At 37.9% G+C, this 23,130-nt stretch overlaps 2 protein-coding genes and 2 non-coding genes across 5 annotated transcripts in view; all 4 read left to right on the plus strand.

Annotated features, from left to right (window-relative positions):
- Window positions 1-359: 359 nt before the first annotated feature.
- Window positions 360-431, plus strand: trnaq-cug (transfer RNA glutamine (anticodon CUG)). The gene has a single exon. It is a non-coding gene; the product is annotated as a tRNA-Gln (tRNA).
- Window positions 432-591: 160 nt separating this feature from the next.
- Window positions 592-674, plus strand: trnal-cag (transfer RNA leucine (anticodon CAG)). Its single transcript has one exon. It is a non-coding gene; the product is annotated as a tRNA-Leu (tRNA).
- A 456-nt stretch (window positions 675-1,130) lies between these two features.
- Window positions 1,131-8,543, plus strand: ghdc (GH3 domain containing). Its single transcript, XM_015036257.1, has 11 exons — window positions 1,131-1,392; window positions 1,570-1,860; window positions 2,796-2,992; window positions 3,073-3,267; window positions 3,348-3,467; window positions 4,061-4,358; window positions 4,435-4,624; window positions 5,541-5,612; window positions 5,710-5,843; window positions 5,921-6,009; window positions 6,086-8,543. The coding sequence occupies exons 1-11, from the start codon at window positions 1,308-1,310 to the stop codon at window positions 6,305-6,307; spliced, it is 1,893 nt and encodes a 630-aa protein (XP_014891743.1). The 5' UTR covers window positions 1,131-1,307; the 3' UTR covers window positions 6,308-8,543.
- A 3,354-nt stretch (window positions 8,544-11,897) lies between these two features.
- Window positions 11,898-23,130, plus strand: part of kcnh4b (potassium voltage-gated channel, subfamily H (eag-related), member 4b) — a 53,854-nt gene continuing 42,621 nt past the window's right edge. Inside the window, exon 1 of one of the 2 annotated variants that reach the window (XM_015036276.1) lies at window positions 11,898-12,472. In XM_015036276.1, coding sequence (XP_014891762.1) covers window positions 12,397-12,472 — 76 coding nt within the window. In that variant the 5' untranslated portion in view covers window positions 11,898-12,396. The remainder of the gene's footprint in view (window positions 12,473-23,130) is intronic. The other variant, XM_015036269.1, reaches the window with a different exon arrangement.

Raw genomic sequence — 23,130 nt, forward strand, 5'->3', positions numbered from 1 at the left:
GAATCCCACTTCTGACAGTAACTGTTTTCTTTCGTGTCGTTATTCATGATTACATGATACTGCACAATAAATCTTAATATGTGGAATTAATCTTAACGCTGAGTGAAGCAGGTTATCCTGCCATTTTGGAAAGGTCCACCACAACTCTTTTTGACTTTATGACACTGTCTATGTCAGTGTTATTCATTGAACAACTGCTAACAGCTTTCCATACACCCCGTTTAATGGGAAAATATCACTTAAAAATGTGGACAAATCTACACGTCTCACCACAATGTTGAAAACAATCTATATCAGAAGGACGGACTAACGGGTACTTTTTACCAGAAATGTTTCTATTACAGCAATTATAGAGGCAGGGTTCCATGGTGTAATGGTTAGCACTCTGGACTCTGAATCCAGCGATCCGAGTTCAAATCTCGGTGGAACCTAGGCTTTTATGTTGTCAGTCTTTATCTCTGCTGATTTCTAACATGGCGTGATAAATGCACGTAAAATTCTGCGTGGTATTCACCTACCTTAATCACTAACGAACATCCAGCTGTTCATAAAGATATTGAAGATCTTTTGTTTCCTAGCAATGGCACATCTGTCAGGATGGCCGAGCGGTCTAAGGCGCTGCGTTCAGGTCGCAGTCTCCCCTGGAGGCGTGGGTTCGAATCCCACTTCTAACATCATTTTTTTTTTTTACCTCCTTCTACACATAATCTTTGGATTTCAGAACACGATGAATACATCCGATGGCAACATGAAATCAATGTAAATTTTCCACAATAGCAGTTGATAAACTGCTCGCAATTTAGAGATTTTTTTTTAAACGAATAGTAACTTCTATAAAGTAGCCGCTAAATAGGGGTTCATATTTGTCTCTTTCTAAATCACTAGAATATAATTACTATAAATGGCTATAACGGTATAATTATTATAACTAAATATAAGTTATAGCTTGATATAATGCGAATCTGTTCATCCGGTTAGGATTTATTAGGTGACATGTGTTATTAGGCGCTATAAACCAAAACTGAATTAAATTGAAGCCGATCTCAAATAACAGCACATGTACGCTGCGCCATCGCTTTCATTTTTAGGTCCTGTTGTTACTTCTCATTGGCTGTGAGTAACAAACTGAGTTACGTCACTGAGGTTAACCAATCAGGGACACAAACATCAGGTAAACACGGAAGACTTTAACACTGATAATAAAGTTGAAGAAAAACCCACACCTCCTGCAAACAAATGTAGACTGAACGTTGTTTTCGTTTATTTTAATTAAAAATAGGAGAATCCGATTATTTTGTTGGACAGAAATGGGTTGCTCATGGATTGGCGTCGCAGTTTCGCTTTGTTTTGCAGTTTTCTCCGTAGCTGTCGCCGTTAGCGGGCAAACGCTGGGTGAGTTACCTGAATAAATGATGTTTGGTGAATATGTGAAAAGATGTTAAAGTCAATTACCATCCTCGAAATTAAACTGAAAAGAGACCTGTAAGGATGTAAATTAAACCAACAGCGCTCCCTGCTGTCACGTCCACCTTCCGTTTTTCTTGTGTAACTCCTCGGTGTTTCTTGCAGCCATGCCGCCCCCTCTACCCACTGCCGTCGGTGTCCTTTCTTTGGCCGGGATGGCGCTGCTTTGGAGGGACATTAGCTCGAAGGTGAAGGGTGATAAGCGGACTTTGGGCAGTCTGTTGAGCCAATATGTGGCTGTGAAGGCAGTGGGCTGGCTTGGCAGGCGCCAGCGAAAGAAACTAGAAGCCGATACGCTCAAGGTGAAGCAGGTCCAGGAGGAGACTCTGCTGAAGAGACTCCGGAAAAACGCGGACACTTTCTATGGAAGAAAGTATGACTTCCGCTCTATTGAAGGTAAAGACAGAAAAATGACTTATTAGAGAGCCTCGGGGTGTTATACATGTAGTTTATGGAAGGAGTAGTTGTAAACAAAGGTGATGTAACGTTTCAGTATGGACTACATAAGCTGTGTTTACAGTGATTTGACAGTATTCATACCCTTTTAAATCAAACCTCCTTCTATAATGTTGCAACCATAAACTTTATAGTATTTTATTGGGGTTTAATCAACAAAAAATAAAAAAAGAGTGGCATACATTTTCATTCAACCCCCTTTACCCTGATACCCTTCAGTAAAATCCTTCCCAGACATGATTCAACAGGCATGTCAGGGATTAAGCTGTGGAGAAGTTTAAGGTATTATCAAACAACATCCCAAGCTTTGATTATCTCACCAAGGACTGACCAATTAATCATCTGAATGTCTGCAAATCTACCAAAGCAGGGTTATGAAAGGCTGGGCATAAATGAGCTCAGGAGGGAGAATCTGTCAACAGAGGGACTATTAGTCCAACAAAAATTTGGCCATAAGAAGACCCTTTGGTGGTTTGCCATAAATCATCTAATGGGCAAACATGTCGAAGCAGGAGCTCTAATCGGACGTGGCCTAATTTAAACTTTTTGCCCATTTTTCAAAATGCTGTGTAGTGGAAAACTGTCACTATACGTCTCCCAGAACAACAACATCCCCTCAGTGACAAATCCAATTAGAATCTGAAGTAGTACTTGAACCTCATCATTCAGCACTTTCAGATTTTATTTGTAAAAGAAAAAGAAAAAAAAAGAAAAGAAATAAAACAATGTTCTCCTTTCTGCTTCTAGTAAGTGCAACCTGTCGTAATCTGGAAAATTTAGCTTAAATTTAGATCAACCTTTTCCTGCTTGAAAACGTTGAGACATGAATTGTTTTCATTAAGCTGAATCCCGTACCTCCGGGGCCTTTTCATTAGACGCTGCTGGTTTCCGAGCCCGTCACCCCATCACCACGTATGGCGACTACCGGGAGTTTATCGAACGCGTTGCAGCTGGAGAAGAGAAAGTAATAATTGCTGAGAAGCCGCTGATTCTGGCCATGACCTCGGGGACGTCGGGACCGAGTGCCATGTTGCTCAGCACCAAGGACACAAACACAGACTTCTTCCTGCAGGTCAGGCAGCTTCAACTTCACCTCTTTTTCTGGTGCCATCATGTCTTTTGCATGTAATAAGAAATGTTGGTTTGTATCAGGGGGTGACTGTTTGCTTAGAAGCCATGCGGCAGGCTTTCCCTGAGTCCGACAGCCTTCAGCGCACCACCAAATTCTTCTACACTCCCACATTTCGCCAATCAGAGGCAGGAATTCCTATCGGACCGAATTCCTCCACACCTGCCTCGTCCCGCCACATCCTCAACCTCTATACGACTCCAGCTCCTGCCTTTGAGGTACAATCATAAAATCAGACTCATTTTCTTCAGTTTTTTTTTATTTATTTATTTTATGAAAATGTTCTTTGTCCTGTCAGGTTCCCAGTGAAAAGGACACTTTATACCTGCACCTACTGTTTGCACTGAAAGATCCCAGTGTGGGAACGTTGGAGTCCAACTTTGCTTCTACGGTCTTCTATGCTTTCACTGCTCTTCAGGTGCATGTCAGAAATTAAACTCTCTGCTGAGCTACATTTGCTCAACTAATCATTCTTACGGTTTCTTTTCCACTTTTTGTCACATCACAGCCACATTAGATTTCATTAGATTTTATGTGACTTTCAGAATCATGTAATCTTGATCCCTGTGTTGCAGCACTTTGTTTTCAGTGTAACTTTGTTTTACTTTTTGAATATGTGCAAAACAAATACTTTCAACATAAATCATAATGTCAAAACTTTTGTTCTGCATATTCGAGGGAATTGGCGGAAGTGTAAACTTTAAAATATTTCCACTTCTTAACCATAATCTGACATGTAAAATCCAAACATTTAACTATTAAACCCACTTTTAAAAGTTAACTCATCAATATATTATCTATTTAATTTTAATTACAGTTCTTTAAATTTCACCAAAGAATAAAACTACAATAAATAGATAACCAGAAATGATCATACTTTGTAAAGCGTCATTATTAAACCATCTCTACTAATAGTATATTGTATAATTTTTTTCACATTCCTGTTTTTTAAAAGAGTCACATTTTATAAATCAGAGTAAAATAATTAATCAGATAACTTTCATCTGACAGGAGCGCTGGCAGGAGCTGGTGGAGGACGTGGAGCGAGGGACGATCAGCAGCTCCTTGACCCTGGAGCCCAAAGTGAGGAGCAGACTGGAGGCTCTAATGAAGCCAGATGCAGAGAGGGCTGCCCAGCTGCGGGCCCACTTCCATGAGGGCTTTGGGGGGATTGCCAAGCGCCTGTGGCCTCACCTGAACCTGGTGCTGGCAGTGGACTCTGGCTCCAATCAGATCTACGGGGAAATGTTGAGGGAGCATTACTGCAGAGGAGTGCCTTTCTATTCACCCTTCTACGCCGCTACGGAGGGTACGAACACTCGCAGGTTTCACGGGAAATATAATGACTAAATACTAATTAGCGTTCACTTCCTCTGCCCCTGCAGGTCTGATTGGGGTGAACCTGTGGCCTCAGGAGCCGGACAGACGCTACCTGCTTTGTCCGCGCTCCATGTTCTGCGAGTTCCTGCCGGAAAGCAGCCTGGATGAAGAAACCCCCCAAACTCTGCTGATGGAGGAGGTGAAGGAAGGAGAAAGCTACGAACTCGTCATCACCAACGCTTCAGGCCTTTTCAGGTCCGTTGTGATAAGGTTATTTAAAAAAATATATAAAAATAACAGAGAGAAGAACTTTTATGAGGAGTGATGTATCATGATTACTGCTGAAATGATTAATCGGATTAATTGTGATAAATTGATTATTCAAATAATTGTCAACTAATTTAGTAATCGACTAATCATTAACTGAAATATTTAGACTAAAACAAAGGCATTTTGCTGAAGGAACAATACAGTCAGAGCAATAATTAAGGCTGAATTGTGCAAAAATATTTATACATTTTGTATCTGAGATTAAAAAAAATTAATCTTTGTCTCTAAGTATGTTATACCCAGAGCTCCTTAAGTGACAGTTTTAGCTTCACCCTTTTCAAATACTGTAAAAAAAAATTTTACTGAACATATTTTTCCATCCAATTATTGATTACTTTATTATGTTAAATCAAGAAAAAAAAAGTTGAGCTTTTCACATGATGTTGATGTCACATGTTAGAAAATGTGTTTTTTCTAAAAGCAACATAATTATGTTTTTAGCTTCTTTGCTCCTTTGCTACAAATAATCAAGCTTATAATAAATGAGCACTTTGTTATTGCATTTCAGGCACTAAAATTTTAGTTATTTTTTTATGTTTTTAAAAATTCTGTTTTTTAAAGCTGAATTAAAAAAATAATTAAGAAAAAAACTGAAATAAAAATATTTTTTTAACAGAATTTATTAATATTAAGAAATTATTTACTTAAAACAAGTGTGTATATCTTGCTGAAAAGTTTTTTTTTTTAAGTTAGTTTACATTTTTCCAAGTGTACCAAGATATTTGCACTTGAAACTATACCAAAACTACTTGGTAAAATTTTGTGTTTTTGCAGTGTAGTCGCTGACTTCATCAGACGATGTTGTGGTTTATTACAACGTTACATACTTTCTGTGTCACAGATATCGTATCGGAGACATTGTGAAAGTCACTGGATTTCATAACCAGTGTCCCATTGTGGAGTTTCAGTACAGGTTTGAAAGCTTCGTCCTTCAACTACCAAATGTCACGTCGTCCAAAGCGAAAAAGATTCTTGAGCTTTTTGTTGTTTTTTGTTCTGTCTCCTGTCAGACGAGGTCAGATGCTCAACGTTCGAGGAGAGAAAGTCTCTGAGGCGTTGTTCCTCGGCGCGTTGAAGAACGCCGTCGCTCAGTGGCCCGGAGCTCAGCTAGTCGACTACTCTTGTGCCGAGAGCGGCATCTTGGGTAAAATTTGTCGGGTTTATTCTTCGAGTTTTGACTTTTTAAACTCCATGATTGTTGAATATACTGTTCCTTTACAGGCGATTCAATAGGAGGCTCAGATCCTCATTACCAAGTGTTTATAGAGCTAAAAGGAGTGAGGAATCTAACAGAAGAACAGAGATATAAGGTGAGACGAAATCCAGTGATCTCTGACTTATTCTTGTAAAAGTTCCTGTTATTTTCTATTCTTTCTGTCCCTCCAGCTGGACATTTGTCTCCAGAAGGACTCCGCGGTGTATAAGTCCTTTCGTATAAAAGGCAGCATCGGGTCGATGAGGGTGCAGCTGGTGTCAGAAGGGGCGTTTAAGGAGCTTCAGAGGAAGATGATGGCGTACACGAGCACCTCGGCCAACACTTTCAAAATGCATCGTGTGCTCCGACGGAAAGAGTACGCAGAGTTCCTGCTGGGAAAAACAGTTTCCTGAAGATGAGACATGAATCGCGAACTGAAAGGAAGTGAAGTAATAAGATTTAAAAAGTGCCTTTGGGAGGATTTGAACACAAAAATTACAACAGTTTATTTATATTTTATGACAATGATGTATTTAATGTTTTTTATTCTATCATGACAAACAGATTCAGTTTATTCATTTGTTGAGATTTTTTTTAAGAACATTTGCTATTATTCAGTAAATACTGTATCAATCATTACATAGTTCACATTTTTATTTCCTAAAGAAAAATACTGACAACCACTGGATTGGTTAATCACATAAAATCTCAGTAAAATACAGTTTGTGGCTGTAATGAGAGAAAATGTGAGAAATTTGAAGGGGTATTAATAGTTTTGCAAGTTTTTCATTAATATGGTTTCCAACTAGAAAGTCGGTCATATGCAGCATCTGAGTTTACATATGAACATTAAATTATTTATTTAAGTTCTTACAGAAACATTTAAAGCTTAAAGGTGACACAACAGATTACACCAGAAACCTTTTACCACGAGGGCCAAAATCGCTAATTTGTAAGTACTTTTAGACCACAAAAAGTATTTTATATCAAATGTTTTATGACTTACAAAAAAGTTTACCCACTTATTAATAATCAAAATTTAAATAATTGTAGATATAAAAGGTTTTGCACAATTAGGGTGTCATAAGACAGGCGTAACGTTTCAAACATTTTTGATTATTTTCTTTTTTTGAGTAAAAGTAGGTTGATGCTTGTGGTTCTAGTTAAAGTTAAGACAATTACAGAAACATTAATAAATGAGAATCTGGTTGTTGGTTGTTGTTTTTTTCCCTTTTAATAAAAATGCCTACATTGAGGCGTGGGGCCAAACAAACTCCTTCAGAGGGTCACAAATGGCCCCCGGACCACACTTTGGACACCTCTGGATTACACCATAATCTCCTTGTTCAATCAAAAACTGTAAAAAGAATAATACTGGGAACATGTTAGCACTGGATTTTAAACTGTTTCTGCAGTTTAAGTGATTCTACTGTAAGTAAAGGATGTTTCTAAAATAGATAACCAGTTCAAAATGTTTTTCCGTCCTCATTAAAGTCTGGCTATAATAACATATAACTCATAATCTAATTGATATGCTACTGATACATCAAGCAAACCCAATTTATCTGACAGTTTTTATTTTTTTGGTGTCGTAAGCAGCTGCTTGGCTCTCTTATTCCTTGACTCCAGAGATTATAAATAATTTCAGTAAACTCCTTCTTTGCCTTTCAGTGCTCTTTGCCACCACTGGGAGGTGCTAGTCAAACATGACCTACTGTGGTTTATTTTAGTTGAACAATTTGCAAGAATTTGAATATAAAAATAGTCTGAAACGACTTCAGCTAATTAAATCCGGTGTCAGTGTGAACTGAAAATCATAACACATGCAGGCGAGATTTAATGTGGAAAAACAGGAGCCCTTCATCCCATTTATAATTAATTTAATCAAATTAAATGTCAACAGGAGGACTTACCTGAAACGGTAACAGGACTTACCTGAAACGGTTCTCTTTGTTTTGTTTCTTTTGTTCTGTGGTGTGCATGAAAAGTGTTTCTCCAGCAAGAGTTCATAAACTGGGCTAATATTTTTAGTCGTGTCCCATTTCAGCTGAGATTTGACATTGTTCTCAGTTTATTTTTGCTTCAGTGATAACCCCTCACACTGTCTGCATGTCAGTTAATCCCCTTAAAGAGCTAAAAGATTGTTCTCATTGGTCAGTACTTGACAAATTCTCTAGAAAAACATTGTCAAGATACCAAATGTATTATTTGTGTTGGCAGAAAACAGCTAATTGACTGCTACAGTACAGTATTTTCCACAATTTCTCAGCTTATTTTGGTTTGTCTCTTGTTGGAAGGTGTGAGTGTCTCAGTTTCCTGGCAGATTTGCAGCCTTAGAAACATTTCGACCATGTGTGCAAACATCTGCTCGCTCGCTAGTTAATTCAGTGTAAGCAGCCAAGATGTGAGAATGACAGGCCTGATTCCTCAATGGTCTGCTGCTGAGGGAAGGAGGGCTGGTTTAAATGAGAGAAGGGAAATTGCATGCCGAGTGACTTAAAGAGCTTCTATATCCTCCAATTAAAGTCAGGATTAGTGCCATCGATTTTCATTGACGGATCTTAACAAAGATCCGATTAACCGTCAAATCGATTACGATTTATTAGTTATTATTAATCACGCCGAGATGCATTAAGTAAAACCATGCAAAGAAAATACACAAACTCTAGAATCTGCTTCAAGCATTCAAAATGTTATCTAAATTGAATTGGTGTGTCACTTTGAACCCTTTGAGTACTACGTTTCAAATCTCCGCCTGGAAATTTCTGCTTATTTTAATTGTACTAAGTTCTTTAAATGTCCTATGAGTAAATATATATATATTGCCAATTCATCCGTAACAACCGGAACTTTCGATATCTAGCAGTTATTTTCGCAATTTGAAAGAGTGTCCCTCAGACACTCCCTTCACTCCCTGCTTACCGCTAATTACCGTAATAACCCGATATCGGATGAAAAGCGCAACGTCTCCACTTTCAGAAACCGTTGGAATTTTTCAGATAGCGCAAAGTGTGGCGGAATTACGGCACTGGAAACTTGGCTGCGTCATCACCGGCACGTTCAGCCTAGAAGGGTTAGCATACCGAGACTTAAATTTATTTGGTAAATAATGACAATTTTAATGCAAAATTGGCACTTTTAATGGACTTTTAAAGCGACTTTGTATTAAAATAAGCGTCACTATTTACTGCATGACACTTTGTGACAACAGTCATAAACATTCATAAAGACTTCTTTATATTCTTAAAAGGTGTTATGTCATGTTTATGATCGAGTCATGTCAGTCTTAAGCACATTCATTTTGCTCCTAAATGAATATGAACTTGTTTTCTTTGCATTGTTTGAGGTCTGGAATGATTATTTTGACCATTTCTCATTTTCTGCTAATAAATACTAAATTTCTGCTTGGAGTTTCAGAGACATGTTGTCAGTAGTTCATAGAATAAAAGAACAATGTTCATTTTATTCAAACATATACATATAATAAGTAAAATCAGAGAAACTGATAATTTTGCAGTGGTCTCTCTTTTTTTTTTCAGAGCCAAAACGCCTAGACTCTAGTAAATAAATTGAATTGAACTGAATTAGCACAGGATAAAATGTTTTAGCTTCTCCAAACGCTCCTTCACAGACTTTTTCTTGTGGGTAAAAAGTCACATCTGCTGTGTTTGTGGACACAACACAGTAATGTAGCTGGCATTGTGTTGCACCTGACCTTTTGTGCATCACTCAGTCATGCTAGACCACAGAACTGATAGTGAGCATATTTAATGGATTAGCCTCTTTATTAGTAACAAGCAGAGATGGATGAGCTACAAGCAGACAGGACAATGAGAGATCATTAAAAATACAGCGCAGTGGATCGCTGCCAGGTCCTGAATAGGATCCAGAAAGAGGGGAAGAATGCCTTAACCGTCTGTAAGGTGGCCTTTTACTTTCACTGTCTCCTGTTTCTGGTTGGGTGAGATTTTTAGGAGTTTTTCTTTATTCAAATTTTAAGATCATTTGTAAAGCAACACTTTTTCATTATATGAAGATATGTGACTGTAAGTAACTTGATAGTCTTGCATTTCCTGTCAAGACATTTGATACTGCAGCATATGTTGTAAATTCTCCAGCCAAATCAGACCAAAAATAAACTTCACAACTTTGAAGCACAGCAATGAACTGGTGATAATGATACTTACTCAGATGCTATTCTTTGCAGGCACTCATGAAGATTCACTCACTTCGGCATGCTGAATGCTTAAAGTGGCTCCAAAAGGAAAGTAATCAGCTTTTTTTCTGTTTAGTTCAACTGGCCATCATTTGAACCACTCATAGTGATGTTCAAGGCTCTGTATCTCCAGCCATTAGAGCTGCCAGCAATTTTTACATGCATACCTTCTCCAACGCACCTGAATCCAATGAATGGCTAACTACCAGAACTGCTGATGAGGGAATTCATGTGTTTAACTGAGAAGTGTTGGAGGAAGAATGCTGTTAAGTTTCAGGACAGCATTATGGGCTCCAGTGATCTTGATTGTAATTTTTTTTAATGATTTATGAAGATAAAATGCAACTTTTGTGGCAAAAAGTGTAAATATGATGACATTTTCCACTGATTGTGGTTCTGATCCCTGTTTTGATCAAGTCATCCTTATGAAATATGACATATTGCAACCTCTGACGAAACAGAAATTGATTTGAGCCGTTATTTCTGAAATTTTATAACCTACTTTTTAAGGTAGCAGACTACAAATACGTTAAAGAAAAATACTTTGCATCACCGACTGTCAAAGGTGGTACAAAATGATGCATTGTCAGTATGAAATGTTGCTTGGAAGAGCGCTCTTCTGATGCTTTGACATTACGCGATAATTTCTAGAAACATGAAAAACAGTTAGAGAAGCTAAAGACTAGGGTGGTGGCACAGAGACTGGAGCTAATAAATCATAAAGTCACCAGTTGAAATATGAGATTTTAACAAAGGTTTAATTTCTGATTTTTCTATTACATATAGAAAAAATATATTTTCAAAATATTGTTTTTATAAAAATGTCAATGACAGAATAAAAGAACAATGTTCGTTTTACTCAAACATATACTGATAAAAATAAAACTCAAAGAAACTGATCATTTTAAGTTGTCTCTTAACTTTTTCCTGAGTTGTATTTTTAAAATCAAATCTCCATTTATATTGTTTTATGACGTTTTGGGAGATGCCAGTCTCATTTTCTACCACATATAAACTTTTTGGTGGAATAAAAATACTTTTAAAGGTGAGTAATTTTTAGCTGAACCGTTCTGTTCACTTTTGCAGCCATCTTGCTTTTTTCCTTACGTAACGTTTTCCTTCCAAAGTATTTTTACTTTTTTCCCTCCTTCTGTTGTTGCATTTTTGCACAGTGTTGCTACATTTTGCCGCGCAGTGTCACTGTAAACTACCCTCATTCATCAGGTTTCCTGATGCCACTCACAAAATTTAATATTTAATGACAATTACATTAATTGACCTGATCCTTAGGGGTCATCTTTCTCTGCTGAGTGCCACTTTAATGAGCACCAAACTCTGTGAAAGTGAAATCTATTCTTAGAACGACGCTCTTCAGGGGTGTTTATTTTGCTGTTTAGATGTGTGAAAGAAAGTAATGCACTGCTTTATGAGTTGAGTCCTCTTAAAAACATTTCCAGGCTTATCTTTTAAATCCACTCTCAGCACAGTTTATCCCATGCTTTAATTCCCCCACAGGAACGCTGATAGAGCATTTGTCGTCTTCACAGTCACTCCAACACGTAGGGAAATAAATCTAAAGTAACGTTCCCTCACATAACTAAAACGACCAAAGCAGCACACAGTCCAGCTCGGTACAATAGCCTCCACTGACAGACACGCAGGTAATCCATCTTTCCCAACACACAAAAGCCATGTGCTGATAGTAGCACTGTGGGGTGTAATGGTGCTGTCAGATGCTCCCAAAAAAAGGATCCTCCCTCCCTCCCTGCCTGGTTTCCCTCCCTCGTCTCGCTCCCTGATCCGATGAGAACAGGTCCCCATAGAGAGAGGGCTGCGTCTCATTGGCTGCTGCTGCACAGGAGTGGATGGGGGGAAGAGACGGAGTGGCGAAAGCTCAAGAAGATGCAACTACTCTGCCACAGCATCCCCACAGATCCTCGAGCTGAAGGATGGCAGAGGAGTAGAGGCATGTTTATGGGGCTTGAATGAATGGAAAAGGGCTGCAGCATAACTTCAGCCACAAAGTACTTTGGGTCTGGACTTTTATGTTTTTGTGACTGAGCAGATCTCTGCATTGTCGGACTGAGCTATCGCCGTCTATTTCAGGATGTACTGGTGTCTCCTGGGGAGAAAGGTGGTCGCATGTACTGTAAAAATGGATCCCTGTGTCCAGTGTTGGATTGTCCTCTCCTGAACCTGCTGAGACGTCGCGGATCGCCACCCTGCCGCACTTCTGGGATGGTGTGACGTCCAGCCACCTACTGGCTGCCCCACATCTGGGTCGAGATGCCTGTGATGAAGGGGCTCCTGGCCCCTCAGAACACCTTTCTGGACACCATCGCCACGCACTTCGATGGCACCCGTAAGTACAATTGAAGGTGGTTTAAGTTGGAAATGAAAGTCCACCTGCAGCCTTGAAAATGCAATTTAAGTCAACAAGACATTTCTTTTGGTTTTAACTCAGAAATGTTGATTTTACAATAAGCGACAAGTTGTCTAAACATTGTTGTTGTTTTTTTTGACAACGTTAGCTGTAATTTAAACTAAATGAATATTTCACAATGTGCAAGAAAAAAACACATTTCTCCATTTTTGCTCAATATCAACTTATTTTACTTTAAAGTAATTTAAATTCTTCTTTCAAATTGCATGAAGAAAATTTCTGATCTGAAAATGAATTTTATTAAACATCAGAAACATTTAGTGTAAACAGGACATTATCCTCACGCTTTGCAAACTTAAAATAAACATTTACCTTAAATGGACCGCACGTCCATCTCAGGATACAGAAACATGCCGCTAAGCATTCTGGGAAATAGATCCCACTCCTGTCTTTTTCTTCGTTTTTTTAAGTGCTAACCAAAAAACTGTTTGACAAAATTAATAAAAACAAAGTTAACACAACTTATTATTGTAAGTTTATCTTTCACAAACTCACATTAAGGTTCAAAATCTAAAACTCACTAAATTTATTTGACTTAAAGAGAAGAAGACAGGAGACACAACTAAATGTGGCTCAAATGTTTTACAGTGCAGCTTCTTCACAAACAGTAAATAAAAACTTGATGATTAAATAATGTTACTGACAGCTAATTATAAACCATTTTCCATCAGAATGCCATATGGCAGACTTCTGCGCAGGTCCATCTTGAAAATGAGATCTGGATCTCAACAGGGTTTACCTGAATAAAGGAAAGAAAATAAAAAAAAATAAAAAAAAATCAAACCAGTTCTACATCCACAAACTTGAATATAGTTTATTCTAATTTTATCTAGAACATAGAAATAAAATATTAAAATATTTTCGGGTATCAGGTTTTCAGAGCAAGAGACTGAAAGTAATTTAAATGTATTCTTAATTTAAAGTTTTTCTGACGGAGATCCAGGATCTTATTTAAAAGAGGAACTTGTTTGGATAAAACAAACAAACAGAAAAAAGACAAACACAGCAACAAAACAAAGTAATTAAGAAGACTCAGTTAAATCAGCTAAAAACAAAAGCAAGTTTTATACAAAGATTTTTCTTTTTTTGTCTTAAAAGAAATTTGAATTGTCCCAGAAGAGTCAAAGTGGTTACTGGATTTTTTCTAAATCACAGACAGACTGATTCCGTCTTCTTTAAAAATAGTTCAGGTTCAGGCTGTTTGGATGTGAATTTCAATTCGTTCAAAAGTTTCTCAATTAGATTTGAGGCTGAACTTTGAATAGGCCATTTGAACACAAGAAATATGGTCTGACTGTATATTTAGGTTACTGACGAAATTGTTCCCCAGCCTTGAGTAGGTCTGTCACAATAATCAATAAATCAATTAATCACATGATAAATTAAAACAAACTCAATAATTTCCACTGGCATGATTGATCATTTATTGCTTTTTTATTTTTTAAACTGGGTGATAAAAGTCTTCAGTTTGGTCTCAACTAGCCCTTTTTTTGAAGAATAATTTTGTTTACAAAGACTTCAAAATTCATTTTATTTGTTGTTTTATTTATTTATTTGGGATATTTCAAACGTCTTCCAGTTCCAGTGTTAAAAGTTTACTTATCTTTGAGAATGTGTTCTTGCATTAATATGCCATTATTACCATTATTTTACTTAAAAATAGTTTCAAAACAACAACATTATCATTTATCGCAATAACTCCTGAACCATTTATCATCCAGCAGAATCTGTTATTGTGACCGGCCTGGCTCTGAGTCTTCTGGAGCTTCTCACAGGTTTTTCCCTGAGGATTACTTTGTATTTAATGACGTTCATTTTTAAATCACTTCAGATTTTTGTAATTGCTGATAAAAACCAGCTGCCGCCACCATGTTTGACAGTGGGGATTGATCTGTTTACTTATTAGGACACTTCTGAGGGTAGCCGACCACATTTGTTAAAAGAAGAACAAACAAACTCAAAACAGTCCACTTCGTTCGTTTTCACAAATGTTTATCACTTTGTTTTGTTCCATTACAATTAATAACATTGAAATTTGTGGTTGTAAGGAGACAAAACGCAAAAAAGTTTGAGATGCAAGAACATATTTTGAAAAAGCAGTTTGCAACTGAATTAGATTGGCTTTTTTTAGGCTGTTGTTAATTTAGGTGTGTTTTTAAACAGTTTGGGTGAGTGCAAAGAGTTCCTTAACTTAAGCACTGAATCCCATTGAAAACCTCCTGGTTATTCCACCAAATACTGATTTCTGCATTCTTCCTGAGTTAAAACATTAGTACTATTGTTTCTAAATGAGTACGAACCTGTTTAAAGCACTGCATCTCTTTTGTTCTTTGGACCATTTCTCGTTTTCAGCAAATGAATACAACATTTTTGTTTGCGATTTCGGAGACATGTTGTCAGCAGTTCATACAATAAAAGAACAAAGTTCATTTTACTCAAACATATATCTATAAAAAGTAAAATCAGAGAAAAGGATCATTTTAAGTGGTCTCTTCATGTGCTGTATCTGCCGATTAAGGCCACAAAAGCTTTTGTTCTGTTGTACTCTTACAGTCAGACAAAAGCATAAAATCGCCCTTTTCGACCTTTTACCCATCAGTTTCACGCATTTAGCTCCAGAGAAGTATTTGCAGCCATTAGGCAGCGTTGTCATTTCTGCTCGGCTTGCGTCTCTTGTTTTGTACCTTTTGCGCGCCCTCGGGGAGATTGTTGCTCATTGTAAACAGACGCCGTTGGCATGTCTGTGTTTGTTCGTGTGACGCGTCAGCCCGACCTCCCTCAGCTGGTTGCAGCAGCCTGAATGAAAGTGTGACTTGGAGCCAGAGCTGTTTTTTTTTTTTTTGGCTACTTCTACTTAGGGACACAAATTCTTCTGACATATCGGCAATTAAAGCTGAGCTGCACACATACCGATGAGGTGTTTCGTGCTGCGTACTGACTGGCATTAAAAGAAGGCGTTCAGCAGTTTGTGTTTAAAACGCCGCAGAGATTAGTTGGAAGATGAGGGGGGTCGTGCCCTCATGTTTCATATTCTCTACTGAAGAGTCCTTGAGCTTCACTTGGATTTCCTGCCAACTCTAGAGGCTCTCTGTATGAATCTCCTCTCTGACCTCTGAACACAAAGCAGTAAAAAGTAAAAAAAAAACACTTTTAACTCTTCGGTTCAGTGTTTTTCCCGATGTGTTGTGTTTCTTCTTATTTATTTCTGGCTAAAACTGCTAAATTAATTTTGCGAAATGTTACTTGTGCTGCCTTTGAAGCGTTGTTGACATTAATGTCTTGAAACATGTCGTGCTATTTGGGGTACTGACGTGGCAAAGGGCTCATCCCCATTCACATGTTGTGGCATTTCAATCCCGCGGCTTTTGGGTGGCTGAGCGTGCGCCGCTAAAAGCTACAGGACACAAACTGCATTTATATTTCAACTTCCTGACCACTCGTTATCAGGGAGTTAACTTTTTTTTCCCCCTGCATCTTTGCTGCTAAATAATTTAACACTTTCAACTTAAAGTAGTAGATGGTAAACCTCAAAAATGAGGCTGTTGTCCTCAAACTTGCCCAAAGCTGCAGCTCCTCAAGGGGTGGCATGGAGCCCACTGCTCAAAATAGCTTCTTCCTTGTTGCCTGGGTTACAAGGTCCCGCCACTTGACATGGAGGATGCTTCTACAATTTGGTGTTTTAGAAAAAAACAATGGTCAGCCCAAAGAGAAAGCACTTGAACTTGCTTTGTAATCAAGGACTTGCACGCAGCAGCTGGTCTCTTGTCTCAGACCGTTTGAATCGTAAAACAAGCGCCGTTGTGCGCAGAGCAGCTGCAGCCCCTCTTCACATCGCCGCCTGCAGCTTGCAGCAGGTGGAGGTGGCTGGATGCAGCAGAAATATCCACAACATTTGAGCTTTTTCAGGTGAACTTTTCTGGTTTGGCACCTCAAACTTCGGTGCATTTTTACTGGGATTTTATCAGACGTAGTTGCACATTATTAAGTAGCCATGTTTAGGAATGATGACTTCTGCACCTGCTTTTGGAACCTCTTGCAGCAGGAGCGTAAATCCAAAGTTTTGCCACATGGATCAAAATTATCAAGTCAAAAGGGGCCAAAAATTTTTTTTTTTTTTTTCCTTTTTCAACTTTAAACTAAGCTGCAGTGCTTAAACTAAGCAAACAAAGTAGCCTGATGTTCTGCTGGAACGCAGGGATGGAAATTAAAAATGTTCTCCACCAGCCACAGTGGCTATTAATAATATCTGTATGTTTCAGTTTGTTGTGTCCTGATCTTAAAGGGAGTTCAGTTCAGTTGAGGAGTCTAAGGTTGTTTTTAGGATGCTCGGCTGTAAATATGTTTTTCACCAGGGTTCATAAGCTGAAATCCTCTTCTGTTTTTCCTGTGTGACGTGTGCTACATGCCTTTCCCACCTCCCCAAACTCCTTTGCACGACCTACCCGGCAGTGTTTTCACGCTGACAGCAGTTCTCATGCTGCGGAGCGGCCTGACCACACTGCAGCTGCAGGCACAGATAAGAAGCTGGTTTATTTTCTCCTAAATTCTCCTCCTAAAAGGCGACCAAAGAGGGAGACAGGGAAGACTGAACCTTTCTGAGGCTCATTGTTAAACAGCTGATGAACGGGTTCTAATGAGACCAAAGCCCAGCAGGCAGACAGCAGAGAACCTGTTTGTTGCTGCTGGAAAGAACGAATTCGTTCCAAAGTTTGAAGCATTTAAAACGGGCATAGAGAGCCAAGATGTGAAGTTTGAGTCCCCAGGTGGACATTGGTGTGCATTTCTTTTGAGCAAGAATCAGAAATAAACTGTTTCTAATGTTCAGGTCTCCACCTGGGACAGCAACTTCGCCTCCATCGGAGTGTGAATTTAGGTGTGAGTGGGTGTGAAGCAGTTTTCTGCCTTCTCGGGATAAAACTGCCACATAGCTGCAGGTTGTCCAGATTTTAGAGCTCAAATCCAAACGACACCATTATATTTGCAGAAGAACACATGCTCTAGCATTGAATTTGCATATGTACCGCTCCAAATTCTATGAATTGGCTTCGTAATCAGTAATTATTGGTGACCTTTTCCCCCTGCATCATTGTGTTCTCCCTGATCTGACCCAGCAGCTGATTACATGCTACTGGGTGGTAATTAGCTGCTGGCCAAAGCTTCACAGGGTTTCATCTGCCTTTTATACACAGAGGAACTAGCATCCTCCATCCGTGCGCTCCAGGCTGCGTGTTAGCATGTAGCATCATCATGTCAGATTACAGTTGTTGCGAGTCAGAACAGATGTGTAATTAAGGAAGCTGGTGCAGCTGAGCGGACACTCGAAGCAATATCCCTGAGAGGATTACGGATCCAGAAGTGAGGAGTTGTCACAATGAGATACACGCCCAAACAGTTCATCAAGTGGTTCATGTAATGACTGGACTGGTTGTTCAAGATGATCTACAAGAGGAGAAATAAGTGTGCTGCTGTGGAAAATTTACACATATAAATGTCTCCTAACAATGGGATTGTTCTGCATGTTTTTCTTTCTTTGCTATGATGCACCTTTATGTCAAAACACATGTCTGCAATTTAGCAATGTCATGTAACAGGAGTTTTTTTTTTAAAGGAGATATGAGTTTTCATGCACATAGTAACTATGTTACCTTCAATATAGAGTTCATAACATAATTTAGTAATGACTTTACTGAGTAAAATACAAAACTATGTTCACTGGACTTTTGGTCCAGTTGGTTTTTAAAGCAACAACAGCTATAATAATAAAAAATAATTTAAAGAAAATAGAAAGAGGTGTAATAAGTACAACATTCCAAAACAATTATTTTCTGCTTATACGGTACAAGCATCTAAATTATTTTGCATCCTGACATTATCCAGAAATTTCTTGTAAAGTAATGAGAAAGTTGTAAGAAGTACCTGGTAAGTTCTGTAAAGTATCTGGTAAGTTAAATGAAGGTACCAGAAACTATAATGTCAGTTTTTTTTAAAAAGTTGCAGATTGAAAACCACCATATACATTTAATAATAGTTCTAAGAAAAGACCTGTGGGGTGTTATGATCTGTGTTTGTATTTGGATTATTTTTCGGCTATTATTGTCACTTAAGGTCTTCCATATTAATTAATTTCTTATGTTCCATATATAGTTTATTCTCATGCTAGTATTAGTCTTGGGCGTTTAAATAGTAAGATTTTTGTGTGTTCTGTGTTTTCTCCTCCAGCTGTTCTGTTTTCCCTTTATTAGTCTCACCTGCTCCCATCTCTCTTCCCTGGTTTTATTGTGCATTACTGGTTTTCTTAGTCCAGTTCTTGTTCTCCTGGTGTCATATCTGTAAGTTATTTTGAATTAAATCCTCTAATCACATTCTTGATTGTTCTTGTGTCAAAACATTTTCTGATCTAATTGATGGCATAGTAATTGCCCTATAAAAATCTGACTGGTTTTATTCAGCATGACGTACAGCTTATATAGTCAGATATTGTTCTTCTACTAAATGGCAAAGATAAAGTGAAGTTTAGCTGAGTTGGGTTATTTCTTACAATGAAACTGGTTGTTGATTTTATTCAGGGTTCATTCAAAAATGTTGTTTGAATGAAAGTTTCTTGAATCAAAGTCAAAGCTACTGCAACTAATCCTGTCTTGAAAGCATTGAACTCCACATTACTCCAAGCTCAGCACAAAAGTTTTTAAAACTCTTGTGGTTTTGATACAAGATGATTTATAGCTACGTTGGTTTTTGACCTGTTTAAAGGACCAATTTAACTTGCTGAGTAGCGATGTAGCTATTCTTAGGTAAGCATTACATAAAGCTGAGATGAATGCGGCTGCTCTCCACCACATGCTGCTTCAGTAAGCTGCGGTGTGAGGAATTTATAGAACATAAAAACAGGGCACGCTTCTTTCACAGCCTGTCTTTCTGGGGTCACATCTCATTCAGTCATTGTTTCTGGGGCAATCCTGATCCTGAACTTGCAATACTGGAAGTAAAAATACTGATTAAGAGATTTGCTATTGTCTTCTGCAAACTGAAGCTTTATCAAGGCTCTGTTCTTAAACGTCGTGCTAGTTTTTGATATGGGCAGCATAGATAAATGCCCAGAGTGATGATGGCGGGAATTGGGGATAGACAAAATAAATATAGCCTTTCTGGATGATTTTTCACCTATGGAAGAGGATTAGGGCAGCTGAAAAAAAAAAAGATAAAGTCAAAATTATGAGGAAAAACTAAGAATTATGAGAAAGAAGTCAGAAGTCTGAGATTGAATTCAGAATTCTGACTCTTTTTTTAATCAGAAATCTGAGATATATATATTTTTTTCCAGTGGCCCTATTCCTCTTCCGTACACATCCGATTGTCCGGTGAATTGCAAAGTTGCAATATTGGTCACATTTTCAGCTGCTGCGTTTTGCTTTCAAACTGCACTGTGTAAAACGAGCCAAACCCTTTCAAAAAGCTGTTCCCCTCCTCACCTCTGGTGGCGCTGCGCCAAGAACCATTGAAGGAAACGACTCAAAAACCTCCGAAGACGACACGAGAGCAAATTAGCCTTTCGCAAAATGTAAACAAGAATGGATTAGCATCATATTTTAACCGTTGTAGCATTTTTCTTTTGTAGCTAGTAAAAGACCAAGAGCCATTTGTCACGCTAGCGCTGGACTCTCACGTTTGTTTTGGTTATATTTACCCAGAATTCCCTGCGCTATAGTCCGCTTCATGCTAGGTTTTTAAGTAGAGCAGAGATCACTCTTTTATTTTATTTTATTTTTTTGGTCCACGTCAGAGTTTCACACCTCTTCAAACGAACCGGACTTTCTAGGGCTCAACTGTGAGTTTTGAATTCATTATTTGCATGTTTAATCTGTATTTTTGGAGGTGCTTTCAAGGTAGCATTCATAGAATAACCGCATTTGAAACTGAAACCCACATTTAAAGTCATCTCCAGAAAACAAAACGGGACTTTAATGTACATTTCATTCATGTTTAAGTGTGGAGAATAGAAAAGCAAGCAATGGCTGAGGCATGAAAACTCCTCTGCCTGTTCATGGATCTGACTAATGCCTGTCTTTTTCTGTAATTCCATGGTGACAGTTTAGTTGCTGCTCACTGCACACTTAAAGGTTGTCACTTCTCAGAAAGAAAAAAAAAAAAACATCCCCCATGGACAGCTTAAAGCTCTGGATCATGGAAAACACAAGAGAAGCTGTTTAATATTCTTTCTTCTTTGGTTTTCTCTCATGATGTTAACATCTGTCTCTTTGCTTGGCATTCAGAAAATCTGCACTGATTTAAAAAGAATTGTAATTTAATGTATTTGCAAGTCTACTTTGTTACATTGTATTATTAGATTAAAAGGAATAAAAACTTTAAAGGTAACGTCCCTGATCATAAAACAAATTGAGCCTAAAAGAAAATCACAAAAAGTTAATTTTCGTGAGTTTGGTTAGTAATTTATTTATTGATATTATATGAACATTAGTAAACAAATGGCATAATGAAAATGAGGAATCTCATCTTTCAGTAGGATAAAGATTAGAAACATACAGCCGAAGCTACAAATGAAATGTTACAGATCAGGTTAATGTGATAAAATTGCCTAGTCAAAGTCTGGACTAGGATTTAATTGAGAATCTGTAATATGTAGTGACTTTGGCTAAATGGGAAAAGTAGTCAACTTACAACTGGAAAATTGTACGTTAGAGTCCAGTTTCATCCCCTGCCACACTTTATTTTGGTTTTTGGAAAGGCATCCATCTTCCTATCAGCGTATAAATATGAGTGTGACTCTTTGAATTTGGTTTATTATTGTATAAATTTGCTTTTGAAGGTTTGTCTGACTAAACTCCTGTAAGAAAACAACTTCATCCATCTAATCTAAATGAGCTGGAACTAGTTTCATAAGAAAAATAGGTCAAATACTTGCACAAGGTTTCTCCCTGAAAACTTGCTAAGCCCGGTAGTTGGGGCGCTCGGCAGTCATTCATCCAGCTGCCCGCCATGTTTTTGAGTTAAAAAATGTTTAAAGTTGACAGGAAATTTGAAAATGTCACTTGATAATCATGTTATTGGAAGACTGGAAAATTAATATCTGAACACGATATTTAAAGTCTTAAAAAATGCAAACATAAAAAAAGCTTAAATGTTAAGTCTGGTGAGGGGCACAAATAAAGCCTGGTGGCCCGCCAGGCTTATGATACACTGGGGGAAACCCTGCTTGCAGCTTTAACCGCATAAAATGTGGATCTACAAGGTGGACTAAATACAAATAAATTCTAATATGTGCCACATTTTATGTCTTGTAACATCCCAGTAAAATAAATGGATTAATAGTTAGTGAAAATGCTGTAATGGGAAATGATTTCAAAGCTTCTCCATTGCTGTGCATTCCTTCCTGTAGTTGTAAATGAAAATAACCATGCCATCATTTACTTTTAAAAGGTTTACACACAGTTGCGTTATGCAGAAATATGCAAAAATAATTACCTGTCACCACATGAAAATAAGCTGGTTGCTACTCGTTTACCCTTTTGAAAAATTCACATGCTTTTAAATCAATTTTAAGGGCTAAACTGTAATTATGAGCCACTCTGACAACTACTAGCAGGCTTCAACACGTCACAAGTAGTTGTTGATATTTTTCCAGTGGGTTGACATTCAAACAATGAACAGCCTGAATGTGTTCTTCAGTCAAAAAAGAAACATACCAGATTTTGTTTATATATGGGATAGAGATTTGAAAATTGTCAAGTTTAAGAAAATGCTCTCAGAATCAAGACTTTAAAAAAATATTTATTTTAATTCTTGATATCGGCATTCAGTCAAAAATTGTAACATTGATAAACTTTCTACACTTAAAGACAAAAGGTCAAAATGTCTCAGCAACACCATCCTGTAGTTTATTACGGTCACATTCTTAAACCAAGCAGTGGGAGAGCACAATATCAAATTCCAGCCATAGAATGGATGAATAAATTATGATATTCAGAACAAAAATATCAAATCTGAGGGCAGCAGCCTGGAGTGACTGGGAGGAGATCCCAGAACAAAGGACTGGTGCTGTGCAGTAGACACGGCTTGGTAATCTGAAAGCAAACAGAAAAAAATCATCAGATTTTCTCTTTGAAATGTCTGCAGTTACAGAGAAAAAAATTATACAGTGATATTTAATTTTATAGATTAATCACTCACAAACTGATGCCTTTATTTTTGTTAACTGTTATGATTTTCCACTCATAGTTTATAAATAATACATAAGCATAAGCATCACAACTAGATAGATAGATCGACATATATAGATATATCTTTAGTTGGGTGTATAAGATCCTGCCTAAAATCAGTAGCTGTTAGCGATCAGTAGCACACTGCCGGTAGATGTTTAGTGTACCACAAAGCAGAAAGCTGACGTAGTTTCTCCCTACATACATGGGTGGCACAATCGATAGTAGCCACACAGGCACACCTGCTAGAAGGAAACAAACACACCCAGCACAATACTTTCATCCTATTGGCTGAGAGGTTGCTAGTTGACTCTGCCAAAAGGCAGTTTCATGTTTCATAAGCGAGCAGAGGCCAGGTCTGAG

The sequence above is a fragment of the Poecilia latipinna genome, unplaced genomic scaffold (genome assembly GCF_001443285.1).
Source record: "Poecilia latipinna isolate Pla-1442-1.1 unplaced genomic scaffold, P_latipinna-1.0 Scaffold22, whole genome shotgun sequence".
NCBI classification, from domain to species: domain Eukaryota; kingdom Metazoa; phylum Chordata; class Actinopteri; order Cyprinodontiformes; family Poeciliidae; genus Poecilia; species Poecilia latipinna.